A 20,109-nucleotide genomic window follows, 5' to 3' on the forward strand; every position below is an offset into this window, starting at 1 on the left:
CTCTGCAAAATGTTAATGCTGCTTTTTCCCATACAATGAAAGCACAAACCATACTCCATAGTCTTCTAAACCCCTACAGAAGCTTTGTGTGAGGAACAGACATGAAATGGGCTTTGCTGTTTCATTGATTATCTTTACATGTACCACAGAGGCTTGTGTGTAGATACACACTGAAACAGCTCTGACTCACTTACCCTTGCATAGTGCAGTTCCACTCCATAAAGTTCCAACGTTCGTGCCGTGTTCAGGTAATTGAATTCAGACTGTGCTGGAGTAAGTCCACTGTGCCCAGGCCAAAAAAAAAGAAGGAGAATAAAGAGTCAAAATGAGGACATGTGCTTCAGATTCACATCACAAGACAGTGAAGTAGATGTGTGTACACGACTACTGCGTAAATTGCATAAACTGGTGTCTTTCAGAATCCACCGATTTGTCAGTGTGGCTAAGATGTGGAGGACAATGAGCTTCCTGTCCTCAGCACAGCTCGAGAGTGGGCGTACTGATCTATGAGCGCTGAGAAAGCACACATGAGTACGTTAACACATGCGAGTCGTCATGAATATTCATAAAGCCATATGTGAAATCGACAGGACTCCTTCATGGTAAATTTCTGACAGTAATGGGAATTTTGGATTAGAATAGTGCAGTGACCAGAGTTCTGCCAGAGTGACAGAGTTTAGAGCGGTGACTCTTACCTGTGTTGCTGGTGATGTTTGGTGACCTCTTTTTCAAAGCCCTGAGGCTGGTTGGGGATGAAGCAGAACTCAGACAGGTATCCTGGCAAATTCTCAGCTTCGTTGTAATCACCCAGCTCAGCTGAATCACACAATACAAGTGCAGTGTTACGGATAACAGCCGTGAATCATGACAGTACAAAATGCAGACCATGTCACCTAATACTGTATATAAAAGGACAGGAACACTGATGGACACACAATGGTGCCTAAATCTCTTAATCCCTTCTTTTGTGTGTGACTTATAGATTATGTGACCAAAAAAAAGTGAGCAAAATGGCCTAAAAAACTATGTGTACAATGCAGATTTTTTTTTTCTCACAATAATGCAGATTTTACCATTTTTACTACATATGTTTTGAAAGATATTGATGCACTATTTGATGCATTCAACTGATCCTTCTAAAGGATCATGTGACATTAAAGACTGGAGTAATAATGCTGAAAATTTAGCTTTGCCATTTTTAAACTGCAGTACAGTATTATACTGAATTCATATTATATTTGAAAAAAAGAATCATTGAAAATAATGATTAAAATTATTAAAAATAAAATTGTTAAAATGTGTATTAATTCAAAATATACTATATATTTTATATACGCTACTAGTCAAAAGTTTGAACACCAAGATTTTTATTTATTTTTAAAGAATTCTCTTCTGCTCACTAAGCCTGCGTTTATTTGATTCCAAGTACAGCAAAAACAGTAAAACTTTGAAATATTTATACAATTTAAAATAACTTTTTCTAATTGAATATATTTTACAATGTAATTTATTCCTGTTTTCAAAGCTGATTTTAAACCTTTTAGCATCATTACTCCAGTTACATGATCCTTCACAAATCATTCTAATATTCTGATTTCCAGTTAAAAAAACATTTATTATTATTAATATGTTGAAAACAGCACTTATCTGAAATACAAATCTGTTGTAACTTTATAAATGTCTTTATCATAACTTTAAAGCATCCTTGCAAATTAAAAGTATTGATTTTTATTTCTTTCCAAAAAAATAAATAAAATTAAATAATTAATAATTAAAAAATAAAGCTTTTGAATAATAAGCTTAATAAAATAATAAAAAGCTTTTTTGTATAGTGTACAATGTTACAAACGCTTTTTATTTCAGATAAATGCTGATCTTTGGATCTTTCTATTCATCGAAGAATCCTGAAAAAATATATTCAGCTGTTTTAAATATTGATAATAATAATAAATGTTTATAGAACAGCAAATAAAGCATATTAGAATGATTTCTGAAGGATCATGTGACAATGAAGACTGGAGAAATGATTTTAAAATATATTTAAATAGAAAACAGTTATTTTAAATAATAAAAATAGTTTACAGTTTTACTGTTTTTGCTGTACTTTGTATCAAACAAATGCTGGCTTATTGTGCAGAAGAAACTTTTTTAAAGAAAACATTTAAAATTTTACTGTTCAAAAACTTTTGACTGGTAGTGTATGTAAAGATATATTATTTGTACGTTGGATTTTGAGGCCATATTGAGGCTACAATTGAATACCCATACAATCATCCTCATTAATTTCAAATAAAATGAAAAAACACTTCAAGCTACTCAAGGATTTAGGATTATTAAGCACCTGTTACAATATTTATTATCACGTAACACACAAGTGCTCAGTAATTCTTTGACACACACACACACATCAAATGTGGCATTTAACATCAATTCTGCCGCTATGGCAGCTTGCCAGTAAACCCCAAAGCAAACAAAATGAGTTGCAATAGATAGCGCTGTCCTAGGCAACGGGGCTCAACAGAATCCCCTCTGACCTATATAGTGCCCAAACTGCATGCTAAAAGCCCCGGAGAGACTGGAGCAAATGTGCTCACTACAGCAATCTGTCAAGAGTCATTATTGCTGAGCTCAATCTGGCAAGCGGACCCCCGAGGGTCCGGGATATGCCATGTCACTGCTCCGTCTCGAATGGGCACTAATAGGTTAACTAAGATGTGCTGGGCTGTATTAGTGCCTGCTGTACTTCAGAGAGATTTCTTGCTTGCATGTACTCCTGTTTTACAAGCTAGTGCTTGTTAAGCGTTGAGGTTGTGCACAGATGGAATGTGCCGTGCTGAGCTTGCGCCGTTGTACTTCGGTGGTTTGCACTGGATTTGAGCTCGCATGATACCGTAATATACTGCCTGACGCGGAAAAAGAAACGTGGGACATTACAGTGGCGGAAAACAACTTTAATTATAATTCTGCTGCTATGCTAAATTGCTATCAGCTCCTCTCACTCAAGAAATGGAGAACTACAGGCGCCTCTTTTTTGACCCCAAACATAACATTAAAAAGGTTTTAAAATTGTGACATTAAAGATAGCAAGACTAAACCAGAATTAAAGCAAACCACATGTAATTGACTGTCACATACTGTTCCGCTGAAAAAACTGATTTAGTTTTTGGCTTCTTTGTCATGTAGATCCTACAGCCGTTCTTTTCAACAAAGAGCTCATACTTACACTGAACAGCGTACGATGCCAGAAGCGCGGCAGTATTGTGCGGACAGGGCAGTCTGGGAAGGATATAAATTATATTAAATTAACAGTGTGAAATGTTGGAGATAAAAACAAATTACTGTATTTAAGTAACCATTAAAAAACATGTAAGCATATGCAACTACAGTGGTATTACAAGATAAATATTTAAGGGACAAATCCACACTGAACAAGTTACAGATATTATTTATAACCAAATTGAATGCACCTACTACTAAACTGGATTTAGAAAGAGATTTACAGTTAAAAACAGGCACACATGATCCAGCTCACCTTCCACTGAGTATGTCCTGCTTAATCTGTAGAAAATACTGGTACCTACAAAGATGAAAAAGAACACGACAAATAATCTGTTTATGTCTTTCTTTCTTCAGTCGTAAAGAAATTGTTTTTTGAGGAAAACATTTCAGCATTTTTCTCCATATAATGGACTGATATGGTACCCTGATTTTAAACTTCCAAAGTGCAGTTTAAATGCGGCTTCAAACAATCACAAATGCGGTTGTAAATGATCCCAGCCAAGGAAGAAGGGTCTTATCTAGCGTAACGATCGGTTATTTTAATAAAAATAATACAATTTATATACTTTTTAATGCCAAACGCTCGTCATGTCTTACTTTGCCTGGACTGTTTTTGAAACTCCCATCTCATGTTCTTCCTTAACTTTGAAATCGTCCTATATCGCTGTTTTACCTTTTTTGTTAAGGGTGTTTGATCTTCTTTGCACATTCACTTTGCAAAGACTGGGTTGGTACTTCTGCAGCGATGTAGGATGATTTTAAAATGATTTCTGAAGTTGAGGGAGAAAAAACAATTGGAGTTTTTTGACATACCCTAACTTTCTTGAGCCAAAATACACAGAGTTCAAGGAGAGACAGACGAGACGAGTGTTTGGGATTAAAAAGTATTTAAATTGTATTTGTTTTTTATGAAAATAACCAAATTAAACTTCCTACATAAAATGTTGTGCCACACTATACTGCAGTACAGTTTAAATACGGGGAATTTACTTAAACTAAATTGACCTGCTTTATTATCTAACCAAGCAAAGCTAAAGCCAAGACATGGTGTCCAAAGTTTGTCTAATCTGATTATAACATTAAGATTTACACATTTACATTTTACATATGCATTTGACAAATGCTTTTATCCAAAAAGACTTATGTTGCATTCAAGGTACATATTTTATCAGTTCTGCTTTTCAATGGGATTCGAACCCATAAACATAGCTCCACGCACCAATATTTTCTGTTTTCCTCCTTGGCACTGACATTTACTGTATGTATTTTGCAGGTGCTTTCTTTCAAAGTGGCTTACATTGCATATATTTTATTTCTTCATGCATTTCCTGGGTACTGAACCTATAATGACCTTAGCATAGCTACTGTTTGAGTAACAAGAACACTACAATGAAATAATGCAACATTATCACTATGATTCACTATGAATCATCATCGCCAATTCAGGTGAGGAGGTCAATCACTGTAGTTTTACTCACGTAGTGCTTTACTCATCTCTGTTCTAGCCTAGCCTTCTCTGAACTATTTTTGATCTCTGCATTACAGCACTTCTTTTACAGCCTCCTTAGAAATGAGGATTACTACATGTAATGAATACATGCAAAAGAAATAAAATAAAGTTTCCAAGACAACAAATTTGTTTTTAGTTTTTGTCTATCAGCCTTGAAGATCTTTAAATTCTACAGTGTACACTTAAAGGGGATTAGCTCACTTCCAAAATAAAAATATCCTGATCATTTATTTACCCATATGTGACCCTGGAGCACAAAACCAGTCGTAAGTAGCACTGGTATATTTGTAACAATAGTCATCGATTTCGATATCGATTTTTCTTTTATGCCAAAAATCATTAGGATATTAAGTAAAGATCATGTTCCATGAAGATATTTTGTAAATTTCCTACCGGAAATGTAACCAAACTTAATTTCTGATTAGTAATATGCATTGCTAAGAACTTCATTTGGACACCCTTCTGCACCCTCAGATTCCAGATATTCAAATAGTTGTATCTCCAAATACTGTCCTATCCTAACAAACCATATATCAATGGAAAGTTCATTTATTCAGCTTCTAGATGATGTATAAATCTCAATTTTGAAAAATCAACACTTTTGATTAGTTTTGTGGTCCATGGTCACATATATCATCCAAGATGTTCATGTCTTTCTTTCTTTAGTTGAAAAGAAATTAGGGATTTTGAGGAAAACATTCCAGGATTTTTCTCCATATAGTAGACGCCAACAGGGCCAATGGGTTGAAGGTCCAAATTGCAGTTTCAATGCAGCTTCAAAGGGCTGTACATGATCCCAAGGAATTCCTGAGGAATAGGGTCTTATCTAGCGAAATGTATGTACTTTTTAACCACAAATGCTTATGTTGAACTAGCTCGACCTCATGCAAGATGTGGGTGGAAGCATCGACCCAGTGTTTACAAAGCGAATGTGCAAAGAAAGTCAAGATGCGCATTGCAGAGCTAGTGCAAGACAAACATTTATGGTTAAAATGTATATCTTTTTTTTTTTAAATGACTGATTGTTTTGCTAGTCAAGACCCTTATTCCTCAGCTGGGATCGTGTAGACCCCTCTGAAGCTGCACTAAAACTTGGACCTTCAACCCGTTGGTCCCAATTGAAGTCCACCATATGGCAAAAAAATCCTGGGATGTTTTCCTCAAAAACCCTAATTTCTTTTCAACTGAAAAAGAAAGACATGAACATTTTGGATGCCATGGGGTTGAGAAAATAATCAGGAAATTTTTTATTCTGGAAGTGAACTAATCCTTTAAAAGCTGGCAAAAAAATATAGTAATAAAACATAGTTTTAATTACAGAATTTACTGACAAATTTTTGTCCAATAAAACATCCTAGAACATCCTGTCAACTTCAAATTGTCTAGAGTTTAAAGGGATAGTTCACCCAAAAATTCCTTTGTTAGCAGCATCACATACACAATGTGTACGATGTAAAGATTGACACAGAACAGAATAAAATAAATTATTATTGTTATTATTATTATAATTATTATTATTATTATTATTGTTTTCTCTGCACACAAAAAGTATTCTCAAAGCTTCACAAAAGTAAGGTTGAGCCACTGAAGTCACATGGACTATTTTAACAATGTTCTTACTGCTTTTCTGGGCCTTGAAAGTGTCAGTTGCGTTGCTGTCTATTGAGTGTCAGAAAGCTCTCAGATTTCATCAAAAATGTCAATTTGTGTTCTGAAGATGAACAAAGGTCTTACGGGTTTGGAGCAACGTGAGGGTTAGTAATTGATGACATAATTTTCATTTTTGGGTGAACTATCCCTTTAATGTATAACTGGGACATTACCTTTTTAAACACTTTTTAAGGTCTTTATATACCAAATAAAAACTGACTTACATCAAAGCTGAAATCCACTTACCGTGTGTATTCTTCCTGAAGTTTGTTGGGGTCACTCACAAAAAATTTCACCCGGAAGTTTAGATGATGTGGAGAGCCCCCTAGCATTCAATTCACCAGAACACATGTGTAAGTACAAAGATGTACAAATACAAAAGAGGAGGAAGAATAATTAATGGCTGGTGGTAAACAACAGCCTAGGCTGGTGCCTTTTATAAAATTACTTACTTTTTAATTGCTTCCTTATGGGTTTATTTGGATCCAGCCACCTCTATAAATTATTGATTGAGCGAAAGAAAGAGAGAGACAGAGATAGAGAGAGGGGAAGAAAAACCTTAATAACATGGCAACAGTCCAACACAACCTAATACCACTCAATAATTCAATAGGCTTGTGTTTTCTGCTGTGGGGAGGTGGAGATGTACTTATCTGCAGTTACAACACAAAGAGACAAACTGAGTGTGTTTGTTGAGTAAAAAACTCTTTAACTTTGATCCAGTTTCAAATGAATCAATATAACTACAAAGTCTACCAAGCCACAGATCGAGCAGATGCCTACTGGTAGACAGATGAACAGTAACATGAATGCTGATAGTATACACACAACAAAGGCATCTACCAACGTGTTTGCTTTCATATGAATTATGTCATTTTTTGGTTTTTAGAGAATACCATATACACCAATGTTTTGGTGGTGTTTTAGACTTAAAAGAAACAAACTTAAACTCATCAGATGAAGAATCCAGTCATATCAGTAGTCTAATATTTTGCTAAAACTGAATATTGTGTTGAGCCACCCAAAAGCGGGAAATGTTTCACAGGATGTTTAAACCTGAAACACTATGTGTCCTACATTCCTAATGTGAACCGATTTCAGGAATACTGGCCATTCATAAATTCAAGCCTCAAATGCTCCACGCAAAACCTTCATGAATCCCTGAGGGCAAACCGTCTTGGCTCAGGCGCATCTTTGAGCTTGACCTTTGAACTCACCAGGCTATCAGAGGAGTCATCGGCCAGGTGCAACCCAAAATAGTCTCTCTCGGTCAACTCCAGGTGCTTGAATACAGCGTCCAGTAGGATCTGTCCTTGATCGTGCTTCTAAAGAGTACGCGCACACACACACACACAGATAGACAAAGAGAAACATTTAAGTCCTAAAAATAAATGTCAAAGGACAGGTGTAAAAATTTATTTGAATATTTAGTTATAATATTTTTAATAATGTGAATATATTTACATATTAGAAAGTTCATTTTTGTATTTGTTATTTATTTATTATCATTTTTGGGTGAACCAACCCTTCAGCTGTACTAAATACAACCATCTTCTTCTGAAATATACCAACTTTAATATTCATTTCTTCACTTTCATTTTACAATGTTGTCCAGTTAATAAAAAATAAAATTTAAAATAAAGCTGCAAGCAGCGATTACCGGGGTTCATTTAAGCATATAAGGAAAAAGACATTACATATTATTTAGCAAGGCTGTACCCAACTAAATCAATGATTTAAAACGCATTTTTGGCAAATCCAGGTCATTTAACTGTCATTTTTTAACTGTTATAGCACCAGCTGTGGCCCGATCTCCTTAAAACTTCGTATACACGCATAGGATCACCTGTCTCATGTGCTCACTAAGTTTCGTGAAGTTTTGAGTTTTCATTTAGGCTTTATAGGATTTTGAGTAAATCTAGACAGTCCCCTTTTCTAAACAACCCTGTGATAGCCTCCCAAAGGGTTAATTTAAACTTTTTTTTGGTAATTCTTGACCTAGAGAGTCCAGAGAATTGTACTGCAGTGTTTTTTCCAGTTAACGAACAATTTGATTGACAGCAGTGGTTCTACAGGCAAAGTTGCCTGGAATGATTTCTATTGTACAACACGAATATTGTGCGTTTGTGCGGAAAACCGTGCAACGTAAAATCGTCTATGCCCTTAAAAAAATGCAATATCGCCCCCCAGTAGACAATTTCTTTCAAATTTCTCTTAGACCTTCTAAAAAACCTAGGACTAGCTCGCAAAAGTCTTTTTTTTTTTTTTTAGTACTTTTGATCGCTGTAGCGCCCCGTCAGGCCGATTAGAGCAAGCCTTGGTGACATTGTAGATGGTGTGAGAACTACCATCCCTCCAAGTTTCAAGTCTCTACAACTTACAGTTTGGTCTGCACGATCTGTTTTACATGGTGATCGCTGATCCGTGTGCATTACAACAATTACAATAGGGTTTAGAGTTTTTTTTATCCCTAACAAAAAAAACAAAAAGAAAAAAAAAAGTAACCTAGACCACAGTGTAACATCACAAATTAACCAAATCAGGCTGCAAATTAAAAGCAAAACCTCATTAAAGATCGCCGTTGGTCATCTTTACAGCTTAGAGTGTCTGACATCAGCAGCAAAGTAAAACAGGAAGTATGTCCATCTTTCCAGTAAGGGCCAGGCCATTTTGGTAGTGAGACAGTAATACGCCAGTTTTATTGGCTGTCAGATCACTAACAGCATCCTGACAGCAGAGCTGAGGCTTTAGCAGCACTTTTATTTCCTGTTTTACCCTAATAAAATGTCTTGGAAATGCCAAGACAGCATATACTGAACACATGCCTTTCAAGAAATACAGACAGACAGTTCAAATCACATACACGTTGTATTGCTCAATAAACAAAATATGGCGACAGTCACATCAACAGAATGAATGACAGGCCAGTTCAGAGAAAACGGACAACCTAACGCCTCTGCAGAACCGCAAAGTATGTGAGGAAATACATAAACGGGGCGCCCAAATAGAACATTCATATTGACCTTTCACATGGAAATATTAAAAATGAAACAAAATTATAGTTGGAATTGAAACATTCAAACCGCATTTGCACTTTAAAGGGACAATTCTACCTAAAATTAAAATTCTGTCATTAAATACCCTCATGTTGTTCCAAACCTGTAAGACCTTCGTTCATCTTCGAAACACAAATTAAGATATTTTTGATGAAATCCAGAATTTTTCTTTCTGGGTGAACTCTCTTTTTAATGTTATTTGTAACACTATTGTCTTGTTTAGGGTGACTATACATCCTCTTTTTCCCCCCGGACACGCCTTGAATTTCTAAATTTAGCATTAAAGAGCCCTGCCTTAGAACTTTAAATATCATTTTCCTTTTTAAAATCATATCCAATTAAAATCAATCTTTTTTAAACACATTTACTTGTATAGTACTTTTTGCAACACTAATTGTTCCAAAGAAGATTTACAACAAAAAGTGAGAATGGCATCTAGAGTCATGAATTCCATATAAAAGATCTCATATTATTTGATATTATTTGCTGTTATTGTTATTTAGACAGCTTACAACTACATCCCAGCAGTCGCACCACATAAATAAGTGACTCAAATGTATTCATATATGTGTGATTTGTTTTATATATCAGCATAAGAGACAATATCAATAACAAATAGATATACAGCTGTAGTCTAATTTATTTTCTCCAGTAAAATCCCATGCTTGAATGACGCATTGGGTGCCATAATCATACGTACATAGCCCCTCACTGACAATGTTAGCGGCAAAGGAAACAATGTATAAAAGGTACACTGTGGGAAAATGTTAGGTATATCCAAAACAGGAAGCGTTTATATAGGCTTTGATTCTTCTAAATGTTTTTTAGGATGTAGATATGAACAAAGATCCGGGACTTTTGGACTCTTGTGTTTCCTTCCCCTGCCCTCAGCACCTTTGTATAGATTTACACACTAATGAAAGTGTCTGAGAGGAGACTTGCTGCGGTCTCGGACCTTGTGGCTGTTTGATTGTGCGTTTCAACAGAAGTCTACATAACTAACAATCAAAACTGGAAGTGGGATTCCACCGTGGCATTTCTAATAAATGTGTGCTGATATAGATGAAAGTCATAATGAAAGAGAAATAGTGACAGCTCTTTTCTTCCATATTGTGACATACATCAGATTATCAAAAAAGAAGTATGTGGGCAGGGACTTGGTTGGTTCTGTCCTTTAGTTGTTGACTGGATTGAAGCAGAGAGGGTGGATATTAGCTTTGCAGTCAATTTTATGAAAATGCTTGGGTTTAAGCAGATTAAATGATTGGATAAGTCTGGCATACATCACCTGAGAAGAGTCTGTTGTTTTACCAGAATACTGAGTTTTGATACATGCACAGTTGAACGGTTCACAATAAGATCAATAACATGCATTCTGAAAACAGATAGGGTGAAAATACATTTCATGCCATTTCAACTCCAAAAGAGGAGAGTGGTATGACAGAAATGCAAGCGGACGTGCAGCAGCTTGCTCAGAGATCGGAGGTCTGCAGGAAGCCTGTGAGTGTTTTGAAGATGATCAGTCATCTACACACGGCAACAACGACAATCTAGTTATGACATCTGTGTTTTGATACTAAGGAAAGTCTGGTACTGCGCAGGAAGCACAAAAAGTATTTGGAAAATTAGGCCACAGTTATAGCCAGCATGAAACCATAATGTTATTTGCTTTCTTAATACATGTTTCTAGAGTTATTGTGCAAGATTCATCAGTGCATGTTTCGAAAGTAAAGTAAGCTCATAATTTTTCATCAAAATAGCTTAGCTTCTAAAACAAATTTCCTTCTAAGCCCATGCAACTAAGGCCACATAAGCATTTTAAATGTGGCCTGTTAACCCTAGGCCTGCGTGAAAGTGTTTTGGTCCATCTGATATACCCCTAATGGGTCAGCTCACTAAATGTTACATTACATTTAAACTGAATATTGAATTTAAATTGAAACACCATTCTTGCAAATTCTGAAATGATGATATCAGCTAAATGACTGAGACAGTTAGGATTTGTTGAAAAAGCAACAGTGACTTAAAGAAATAGTTCACCCAAAAATAAAAAAATGATGGATTTGTTTCTTCGCAGCTTTTTTATTTCAAAAGACAGTAATTGATGGACTGGAGTTGTGTGAATTACTTGTGGATTATTGCAGTGGTTTTATCAGCTGTATGGCTGACGCACCCATTAACACCATTGGTGAGCAAGTGATGTACTATCTAAAAACCTGTTTCTATTAAAGAAACAAACTCATCTAAATCTTTGATGGCCTGACTGTGAGTAAACGTTTTGCAAATTTCATTTGTGGATTAACTATTCCTTTAATCTTGAACAAAAGATACACAATTTTGCTGCATTGTTTATATTGTGATACATAAATATATTCATACAGCGCACCACAATCCCATTCAGTTCACATTCGCAGCTTACTGCATTCATACAGTCAAATAAATACAAAATTATGCCAAGATATTATAAAGAGTCAGTTGTGTCTACATTGAAATCAAAAGTTTACATACACCTTGCAGTATCTGCAAAATTCACACTGATGCTACAGACGGAAACACAATGCATTAAGAGCCAGGGGTGTAAACTTTTGAACAGAATGAAGATGTGTACATTTTTCTTATTTTGCCTAAATATATTTTTTCATTTATTACTGCTCTTCAGAAGCTACAGAAGGTAAGTCTTTCCCAGAAGACAAAATAAGTTAACTTTACCCTGACCTTCAAATTCAAAAAGTTTTCACCCCGGCTCTTAATGTATCGTGTTTCCTTCTGAAGCATCAGTGAACATTTGAACATTCTGTAATAGTTGCATATGAGTTGTCCTCAGTATAAAAAGGTGGATCTCAAAATCATACAGTCATTGTTGGAAATGATTTAAATACAGAAAAATGCTGGAAAACTAAAGAATTTGTGGGATTTTCATTTTCTGAAGAACAGTGGGTAGTTTAACTGTTCAGGAAAAACAAATGACTCATGAACAACTATCACTTTAAAGGAAAAAAAAAAAACAAAAAAAAAACAGCCGTGGATCATTCAGGTAACACAGTATTAAGAGTTTATGTAAACTTTTAAACGGGGTCATTTTTATTGATTTTATAAATTCAACATTTTCTCTTGTGGACTATATGTAAACATCTTTTATGTGAAATATCTTATTCAGGTCAGTACTAAATTACAAGTACTAAATAACATTTATTGTAAAAATAATTAACATTTTGCAGATTCTGCAAACTTTTGAACTCAACTGTATTGTCTGATATATAGTATTATTTTAAAATAAAATTACTCATATCATGAAATAAGATTTTGGTCATTTTAAAATAAAATTACTCATATCATGAAATAAGATTTTGGTCATTTTAAAATAAAATTACTCATATCATGAAATAAGATTTGGGCCATATCACCCACCTCTAGTTGAAAAAAAAAAAATCTTTCTTTCTTGCTTTCTTCCTTCTGTTGAAGGGAAAGTACAAATCTAAACTACTGGTCTGACTGGGCAAAAAGAAAATGTCCTTATTTTAAACACAGGTGTTAATTATCATTTGCATAATGTTGCACTGCGCTCCACTTTATTGAGCTTTATTTGCCAACCCTCACTGAAAATAAATGAAAGTCACACGATTTGAGACATCGCTCATGCCTGTCATGTGCCAAAGGTTAGTGCTTAGGGTCAGTATTTGAACAAACCCCTAATATAATGCTACTTCACACAACACCACTGATAAGGAAATTAAGATCAAAGTGACAATGTATTAGAACCTGGAGACGCACATTAAGCGACACGCTACAAAGCAAAAATCTACTCTAATATTGACAAATTATTCCAGTTTCTTCTCTGCATTCCAGACAAAACATGCACCTCTTCAAACACACAGTTCAGACATATTTATGATGGCCTCTACGTAACATCAACATCATCAACTTCTGTAACAAATAACAACCTTCCTGTTTTTTTAACACCTCGCCCCCTCTTGATTAGTTACCTCTGATCCTCCCTCCAGTAGACCTTGTGCTTTTACTGCATGTGTGCCCTATACTCATCAAGGGCCCGCTGTGCTGCCAGACTATCTAGGTCACTGAAAGGTCTTGCACAAAAATGTATGAGACCAGAGAGCGAGTGCGTAAATTTGATCGATGGGGCCGTTACATGAGAACTGGTTTTCCTGGAAATGTTGGTTACAAATCAGACAGCAGCATGACAGACAACTTCTAAGAACGCCTTGATTCATCTAACAGATCAGCAGTTGTTTAAAGTGAGTCAGTCATGTGATGTTTATAGGTTTATAGGTTTATTGCTTGCTTCAATTCAATATTGAAACACTTCCTGATACACAGGAAATCCCTGGGCAGTGTAACTGATGGGAAAGGTAATAACCACTGAGGAAAACCTGAGCAACCTTCTATAATCTGAGCAACCTTTAATTAAATGTTGGCGTGAGCTCTTACTTCAAGTCAGAACATAACAGTTCTCGGGAAGGACCATTTCTTTACACAACACTTTGCACAACACTGAGGGCAAGGATGAACAAACACATGGGTTTTGCAATCAATGCACCAAATGAAAAAGCTTGTGCCTTTGCTTGTCGCGTGTGAGGGGTGTGTCATGAGAGCTTTATATTGCAGGTGCAAGTATGTACATGAATCTTTTGGACCCTGAGGGCCACTTTTCATTCTGCCGGAATGTTAAGCATGCATCCCCTCTATAAGCAGAATTACACCACTATCCTCTAACTGGAACATGAGCACTACGTAGATGATGCTGACCATTATGCATGAAAAAACCTCACACAGATGGCAATTTTAAAACAAATGTGCATATGATTTGTGTTTATCAAGAAAAAGGGATCATTTTATAATAAATTATATTAATAAAACTTTAAAGGAGAAATCCACTTCCAAAACGAAGATTCACATATAATGTACTCACCCCCTTGTCATCCAAGATTCATGTCTTTCTTTCTTTAGTCGTAAGGAATTTTTTTTTTTTTGAGGAAAACGTTTCAGGCTTTTTCTCCATATAAATGATATGGTGCCCCAAATGCGGTTGTGAACAAGGAAGAAGGGTCTTATCTACCAAAACGATCAGTTATTTTCATTAAAATAATACAATTTAAACACTTTTTAATCTCAAACGCTCATCTTGCTTTGCGCTGCCTGAACTCTGTGTATTCTGGCTCAAGACAGTTTTTGTCAAAAACAGGTATGTCAAAAACTCCAATCATATTTTCTCCCTCAACTTCCAAAATCATTTCAAAATCAAAATCATCATCACCCTTCTTTCTCGGCTGGGATCGTTTACAACCGCATTTGGGATCGTTTGAAGCCGCATTTAAACTGCATTTTGGAAGTTCAAAAAAGTGGTACCATACCAGTCCATTATATGGAGAAAAATGCTGAAATGTTTTCCTCAAAACAAAACAATTGCTTTACAGCTGAAGAAAGAAAGACACAAACATCTTAGATGACAAGGGGGTGAGTACATTATATGTGAATCTTTGTTTTAGAAGTGGACTTCTCCTTTAACAAACACTATATAATGCTTAACAAATCAGTAATTCATATACAATCAGTAATGAATATAAGATTTATTAAGTTTGATGGCAATTGAAGTTATTAACACTACTGTTCAAAACTTAGGGTTAGTAAGATTTTTTATGCTCACCAAGGCTGCATTATTTGATCAAAAATTCAGGAAAAATAAACATTATATATTTAAAGCCCCAGTGAGAGTATGCTAGTCTCACAAGAACCAAGTTTTGTTTACAGGAGCAAAGGAAGCAAAGTTTCATTTGTTTACCAGCGGAAAACCAGTCTCCTCTTGGCTTATATTGAAATCCTCTGACATTTTTCTTTCCAAATACTCATTCTGTACTTCTAATTCATGACCGGTGTTTTGTTTTGCTCTCTCCTTTGCACTTAAACGTTTGTCACAGCTTTCTCCTACGTCCTATGTCATCCTGCTGGAACACCGCTCTCTCTCATAAATGCGCGTACAACAGTTAGCGGAAGATAGATATTGCAATTCAAAGTTTTAAATATGGATATTTTTCTTACACAAATGTATCGAAAAGCTTCAGAAGTCTTTATTAACCCCCCCAGAGCCACGTGGAGTACTTTTTATGATGGATGGATGCACTTTACTGGACTTCTATTAGACCTCTGAATCTCAACAGCCATTCACTGTCATTATTCTTTTGGTTTCTGTACCCAATATTTTTTAAATTTATTGATAAAAATTAAAAATATCGGCAAGTACCAAAAATAAAAGTATCGTATTGGTATCGGTGCTTCTCTAGTCATTATAAACTCCAGTTGTATTCATCTGAAAGAAGAAAATCATACACACCTAGGATGGACTGAGGGTGAGTAAATCGGTGGGGTAAAAAAAATTTTCATTTTTGGGTAAACAAAATACTGACACCAAAAATCTGACTTTATTAAATTTATTGCTGGTGTTTGCTAAGGACAAAGTCAAGATTAGTGTGTGTTTTAAAACAAGTATTACTATTATTATTGCTCATACACAAGACTAGGGATTTAAACAAAACCCCACATGTACTAAACATCGGTGCATAACTGGTCTTGCACCATATTACAGACATGAATCATACCTCAAATTACCTCACTACCTCAAAGCTTGTTGATCAGACGGATACGATATAACTTTAACAAATCAGACTTGTTTGAGGGATGATGAAATTGTTGAAAATACACAACTGAGTAACACTAAAAGAGGCACCCAAGCCAGATCTACAGACCAAAGTATCAAAGACTTGGATGTGCATGGGCTCCACTGAGAATAGCATACTAGTAAGCATTCAGAAATGATCTATCAACTACCCAGAACACACACTAGCAACCATATAGCAACATGCTACAAAAACATACAGAACAGAACACTTTAGAATGCTTTAAGAAACACTTTTTGACAGTGAAGTTACAGTATACATTCTGCTTAACACTTCATTAGATCATTATCAGTAATGTGAATTATTCACATTACTTTTAAAGGAGTACTTACATTGACTTTAAAAGGCTGGACAGTGTTGTCCAAAAGAAGAACGTTGCAGACCACCTCGGTGCGCTGCCTGTCGCGTGCCAGCTCCGTCGCCCGGACATTGTAGGATCTGCCTGCAGGCAACCGGAAGCGTGCGGTCATTACGGTCCAACCAGAGTCTGTAACACAAAGATGTCTACTTAAGCTTGTGTGATTCCAGCATAATATAACAGGTCAGGTCAAATTAGTAATTCATTTCATACATGAATAATCATTATTATAAATATTTATTGCAGCACAGCCGATTTTGATAGTACCGGTTAAACTGGATCACAGCATTTCAAGGCTGATTTAGACCCAGCTTGCATGCTCACATGACAAACTGATATTTTTATGTACAGCCTACATTGTGCCTAAATATATCTATTTCCTTAGGGTTCTTACACAGCTTTCCTTCTAAAAGTAACAGCAAACGGGCACACAAAGGATGGACTCAGAGAAAAGCTACATGTACACAGCAATACACTTGATAAAACAGCTTCAATTGTTGATCCAGATTCTAGTTTAAAAGGCCTGAATTGGCCTTTAAATAATAATTACACCACTGGCATTTTCCCTGAATTAACCTTTAAAAGATTCAATTATCAATCTACATTTTTTTCCACATTTCTCATGTTCAGATCTGTTGTGCTTTGTTCAGGTGAACAGAGCATTTGTGTATAAAGATCAGCCATGTGGAAGTGCTTTCAATACAGCATTCTGACATGTGCACAGGTCACAACCATCAGAGACCTCTGAACTTCTCATGTTCATTCATAGATCTACAGCCACGCAAAGGTCAAAGTGAAATATCTCTGACCTTTAAGGTACCTCACAGGGATTTCTGGGCATTCATGCTTCAAGGTTTTTTTGTGGACAAAAAATAGGAAACACTATACTAATGCATATGCATTATTAATTTAATATTAAAAGTATATGAGCGCACCTTGCACGAATCTCGCATGCAGAAAAACGTCTGAAGTCAACTTGCTGATGATAAGGTAACTCATCCGCCTGCTGCCTTTGCAATTACAACAAACAGAATAAAATTGCCCTTGTTCACAGGTTTATCAATGATTTAAGAATCTCTGGATTCACTGGCATTTGAATGAAGTAGTTTGCATGTGCACTGCTGGAAGTTGATAATAAAGAAACAGCAGAGTATAAAATACAAATAGGCAAACTACTAAAGACAGACACAGCTTGCAAAGACAGTACAGATGCTGTTTCAATGTTCTCATTGTGTCATACTGCTGAACTAGCAGCTGAGGGACTCAAAATGGTGTAAACAAAAAGGCAAACGGCACCTTTAATGGTTTACTACGGTCTATTCCAAAAACATCAGCTTTAATGAATTCAAAGCACACAAACTGAGCGCAAAGGTCAGCAAGCATCTACAAAGCCCAGGTGTCCTCAGTGTAGCTCGATCCTCCTACGCAAAGCTAACCTTTCTATGTCCATTCCCTCAGGGGACATCACCTAACCACATGAGCGTGCTTGAATAGGCTTCCATTACATTCTACATAACTCCACGGAACAAGCATTTCACTAGCAAATTACAGCATATAAATGTGAAAGCCTTCATATGTTCCAAACCATATTTGGTTGCATCAGGTTGTGACATGCAAACAAACTGATAAGATTCTATAATATAACATCAGAATAACAGCTGAATAAAACTTCAAACCTTACATGCAAATTATACTATTACTGGTCATTTTCTTTGCTTTCAATACAGGGCAAAAGAGAATGTACACAGAAAATTACTTCAAGATCATCTTGAGATCCCTGGATTCAGTTTACAACCCCAATGCAAAATAAAGTATTATACACGTATATACACTACTGTTCAAAAGTTTGGCGTCAGTCTGACATTTTCTTTAAAGAAATTCATAATTTTATTTCATCAAGATGCATGAAATGATGTGCCAATGCCATTACAAGAACAAACTGTTTTATAATAAGGCTAAAACGATTAACAATAAAAAAACTGTCAACATATTTTTGTAGTCGAACAGTCGTTTGACCTCATATGACCTAATGTAAGAGGCTGTAATTACGTGGCTTGACCAGTGTGGAGCTGTAGAGCAAGATTGTAATTCAGCCCTCCCAGATGAAATTCAACAGAAGACAACACACACTGCACAGCCGCTAGACGTAAATGTGCTGCACGCCTTCCTCTCAATATTAACAAAATAAACACTAGGGCTGCCCTCGACTAAAGATTTTTCTGGTCGACTAGTCGCTGTTCATTTTAAGCATTAGTCGACTAGTCGCCAGCAGAAGTAATGATTATGAATGTGTCTGGGAAAACAGCAAGAAGACGGCATTAACGTTTTAATAATTTATTAATAAATGCTCTACGTTTTCGGTTTAAGAGATGAAGTCAGCGACACTGACTCTTCATCTTCGCAGTAGTGATGCGCCTATATGCATGTTTCATACAGATTACATAATCTGAGAATATTTGTTTTCTATTTGAATTGGTCAGTTTAAAAGTAGATATTTCACTCTCTATATTTTTCATGTCTGTAAGGCAAGTTTACATGTAGTTTCGAAGTTTCGTGCCCAAGTTTACAGAGACCGAGATGGTAAAAAGTGTATTCTGTTTGCTGTTATTATTTTACAAAAGCACAATGTTTCATTGTTATTCTGAGTGCCCACAAATAACCGTAAAGTCTTTAAAGATTCAAAAGATGTATTACTCTTATCTGTATGACCAAAAATGACAGAGTATTTTAAGAGCAAGTGACCGCACAGTTAAGAAAGCATTTGATTATAGTGATAAGTTTGCACCGGCTCTGCCATCGGCACTCCGGTCCCAACACGTTTATTTATATAGCGCTTTATACAATAGATTGATTTAAAGCAAACAGCTTTAGAGTATTAAACATGAAAAAAACAGTGTCAGTGTCACTTTCAGTTAGAATTACAACTTGATTTTCTGTTATAAAGATGCTTTCCAGTGTGGAGCTAGCTAATGAGAAAATCTTTTTATTAGTAAAAGGAAAAATAATTAAAAAAAATTACAAATACATTAAAGTGATTAAAGAGATTAAAGCTTACTCTAGCTCAGGACTGTTTTGATTACTATAACACTATAGGGTGTTTTAAGAGAGCTAATGTTGTGAATAAAACAATTAATCTAAAATAAAATGTCTTAGCACTTTCTGTTCCATACCCATATGACTTACAAAACGGAGATGTTAGACAGAATGATGCATTGTTCAGTTAGGCAGTTACTTCTTCATACAGTTAATTACATGGTGAATTATGTGGTAAAAAAAAATTAATAAATAAAAAAACATGGTGAATGAGACAGTCTCTGTCATCTCATTTTGTGCATCAAATATATTTATTTGTATTGTAAAAAATAATTGTAATTGTACAATAGTAATATAATTGTTTGACATTTACTTCAAAGCTGAAGTGATTACCTTGTTTAAATCATTAGATAGAATGTGTAACTCAATATTTTAAATACTTGTAAAAGTAGAATACAACAATCTACTGATCAATTTGTGAGTTAATCAATGATTAGTCGATTATTTGGTGACATAATTGTTAGATGAATCAAC

The 20,109-nt window shown here is 35.5% G+C and overlaps 1 protein-coding gene across 4 annotated transcripts in view; it reads right to left on the minus strand.

Annotated features, from left to right (window-relative positions):
• ptpn4a (protein tyrosine phosphatase non-receptor type 4a) overlaps positions 1-20,109 on the minus strand; it is a 60,202-nt gene that overhangs the window by 25,638 nt on the left and 14,455 nt on the right. For 3 of the 4 annotated variants that reach the window (XM_051119105.1, XM_051119107.1, XM_051119106.1), the window contains 8 exons: positions 16,517-16,671; positions 7,657-7,764; positions 6,892-6,934; positions 6,686-6,764; positions 3,533-3,577; positions 3,224-3,276; positions 696-816; positions 195-282 (listed from right to left, as the gene is read on the minus strand). In XM_051119105.1, the coding sequence (XP_050975062.1) occupies positions 195-282; positions 696-816; positions 3,224-3,276; positions 3,533-3,577; positions 6,686-6,764; positions 6,892-6,934; positions 7,657-7,764; positions 16,517-16,654 (675 nt within the window). In that variant the 5' untranslated portion in view covers positions 16,655-16,671. The remainder of the gene's footprint in view (positions 1-194; positions 283-695; positions 817-3,223; positions 3,277-3,532; positions 3,578-6,685; positions 6,765-6,891; positions 6,935-7,656; positions 7,765-16,516; positions 16,672-20,109) is intronic. The other variant, XM_051119110.1, reaches the window with a different exon arrangement.

Source organism: Labeo rohita, chromosome 9 (genome assembly GCF_022985175.1).
Source record: "Labeo rohita strain BAU-BD-2019 chromosome 9, IGBB_LRoh.1.0, whole genome shotgun sequence".
NCBI classification, from domain to species: Eukaryota; Metazoa; Chordata; class Actinopteri; order Cypriniformes; family Cyprinidae; genus Labeo; species Labeo rohita.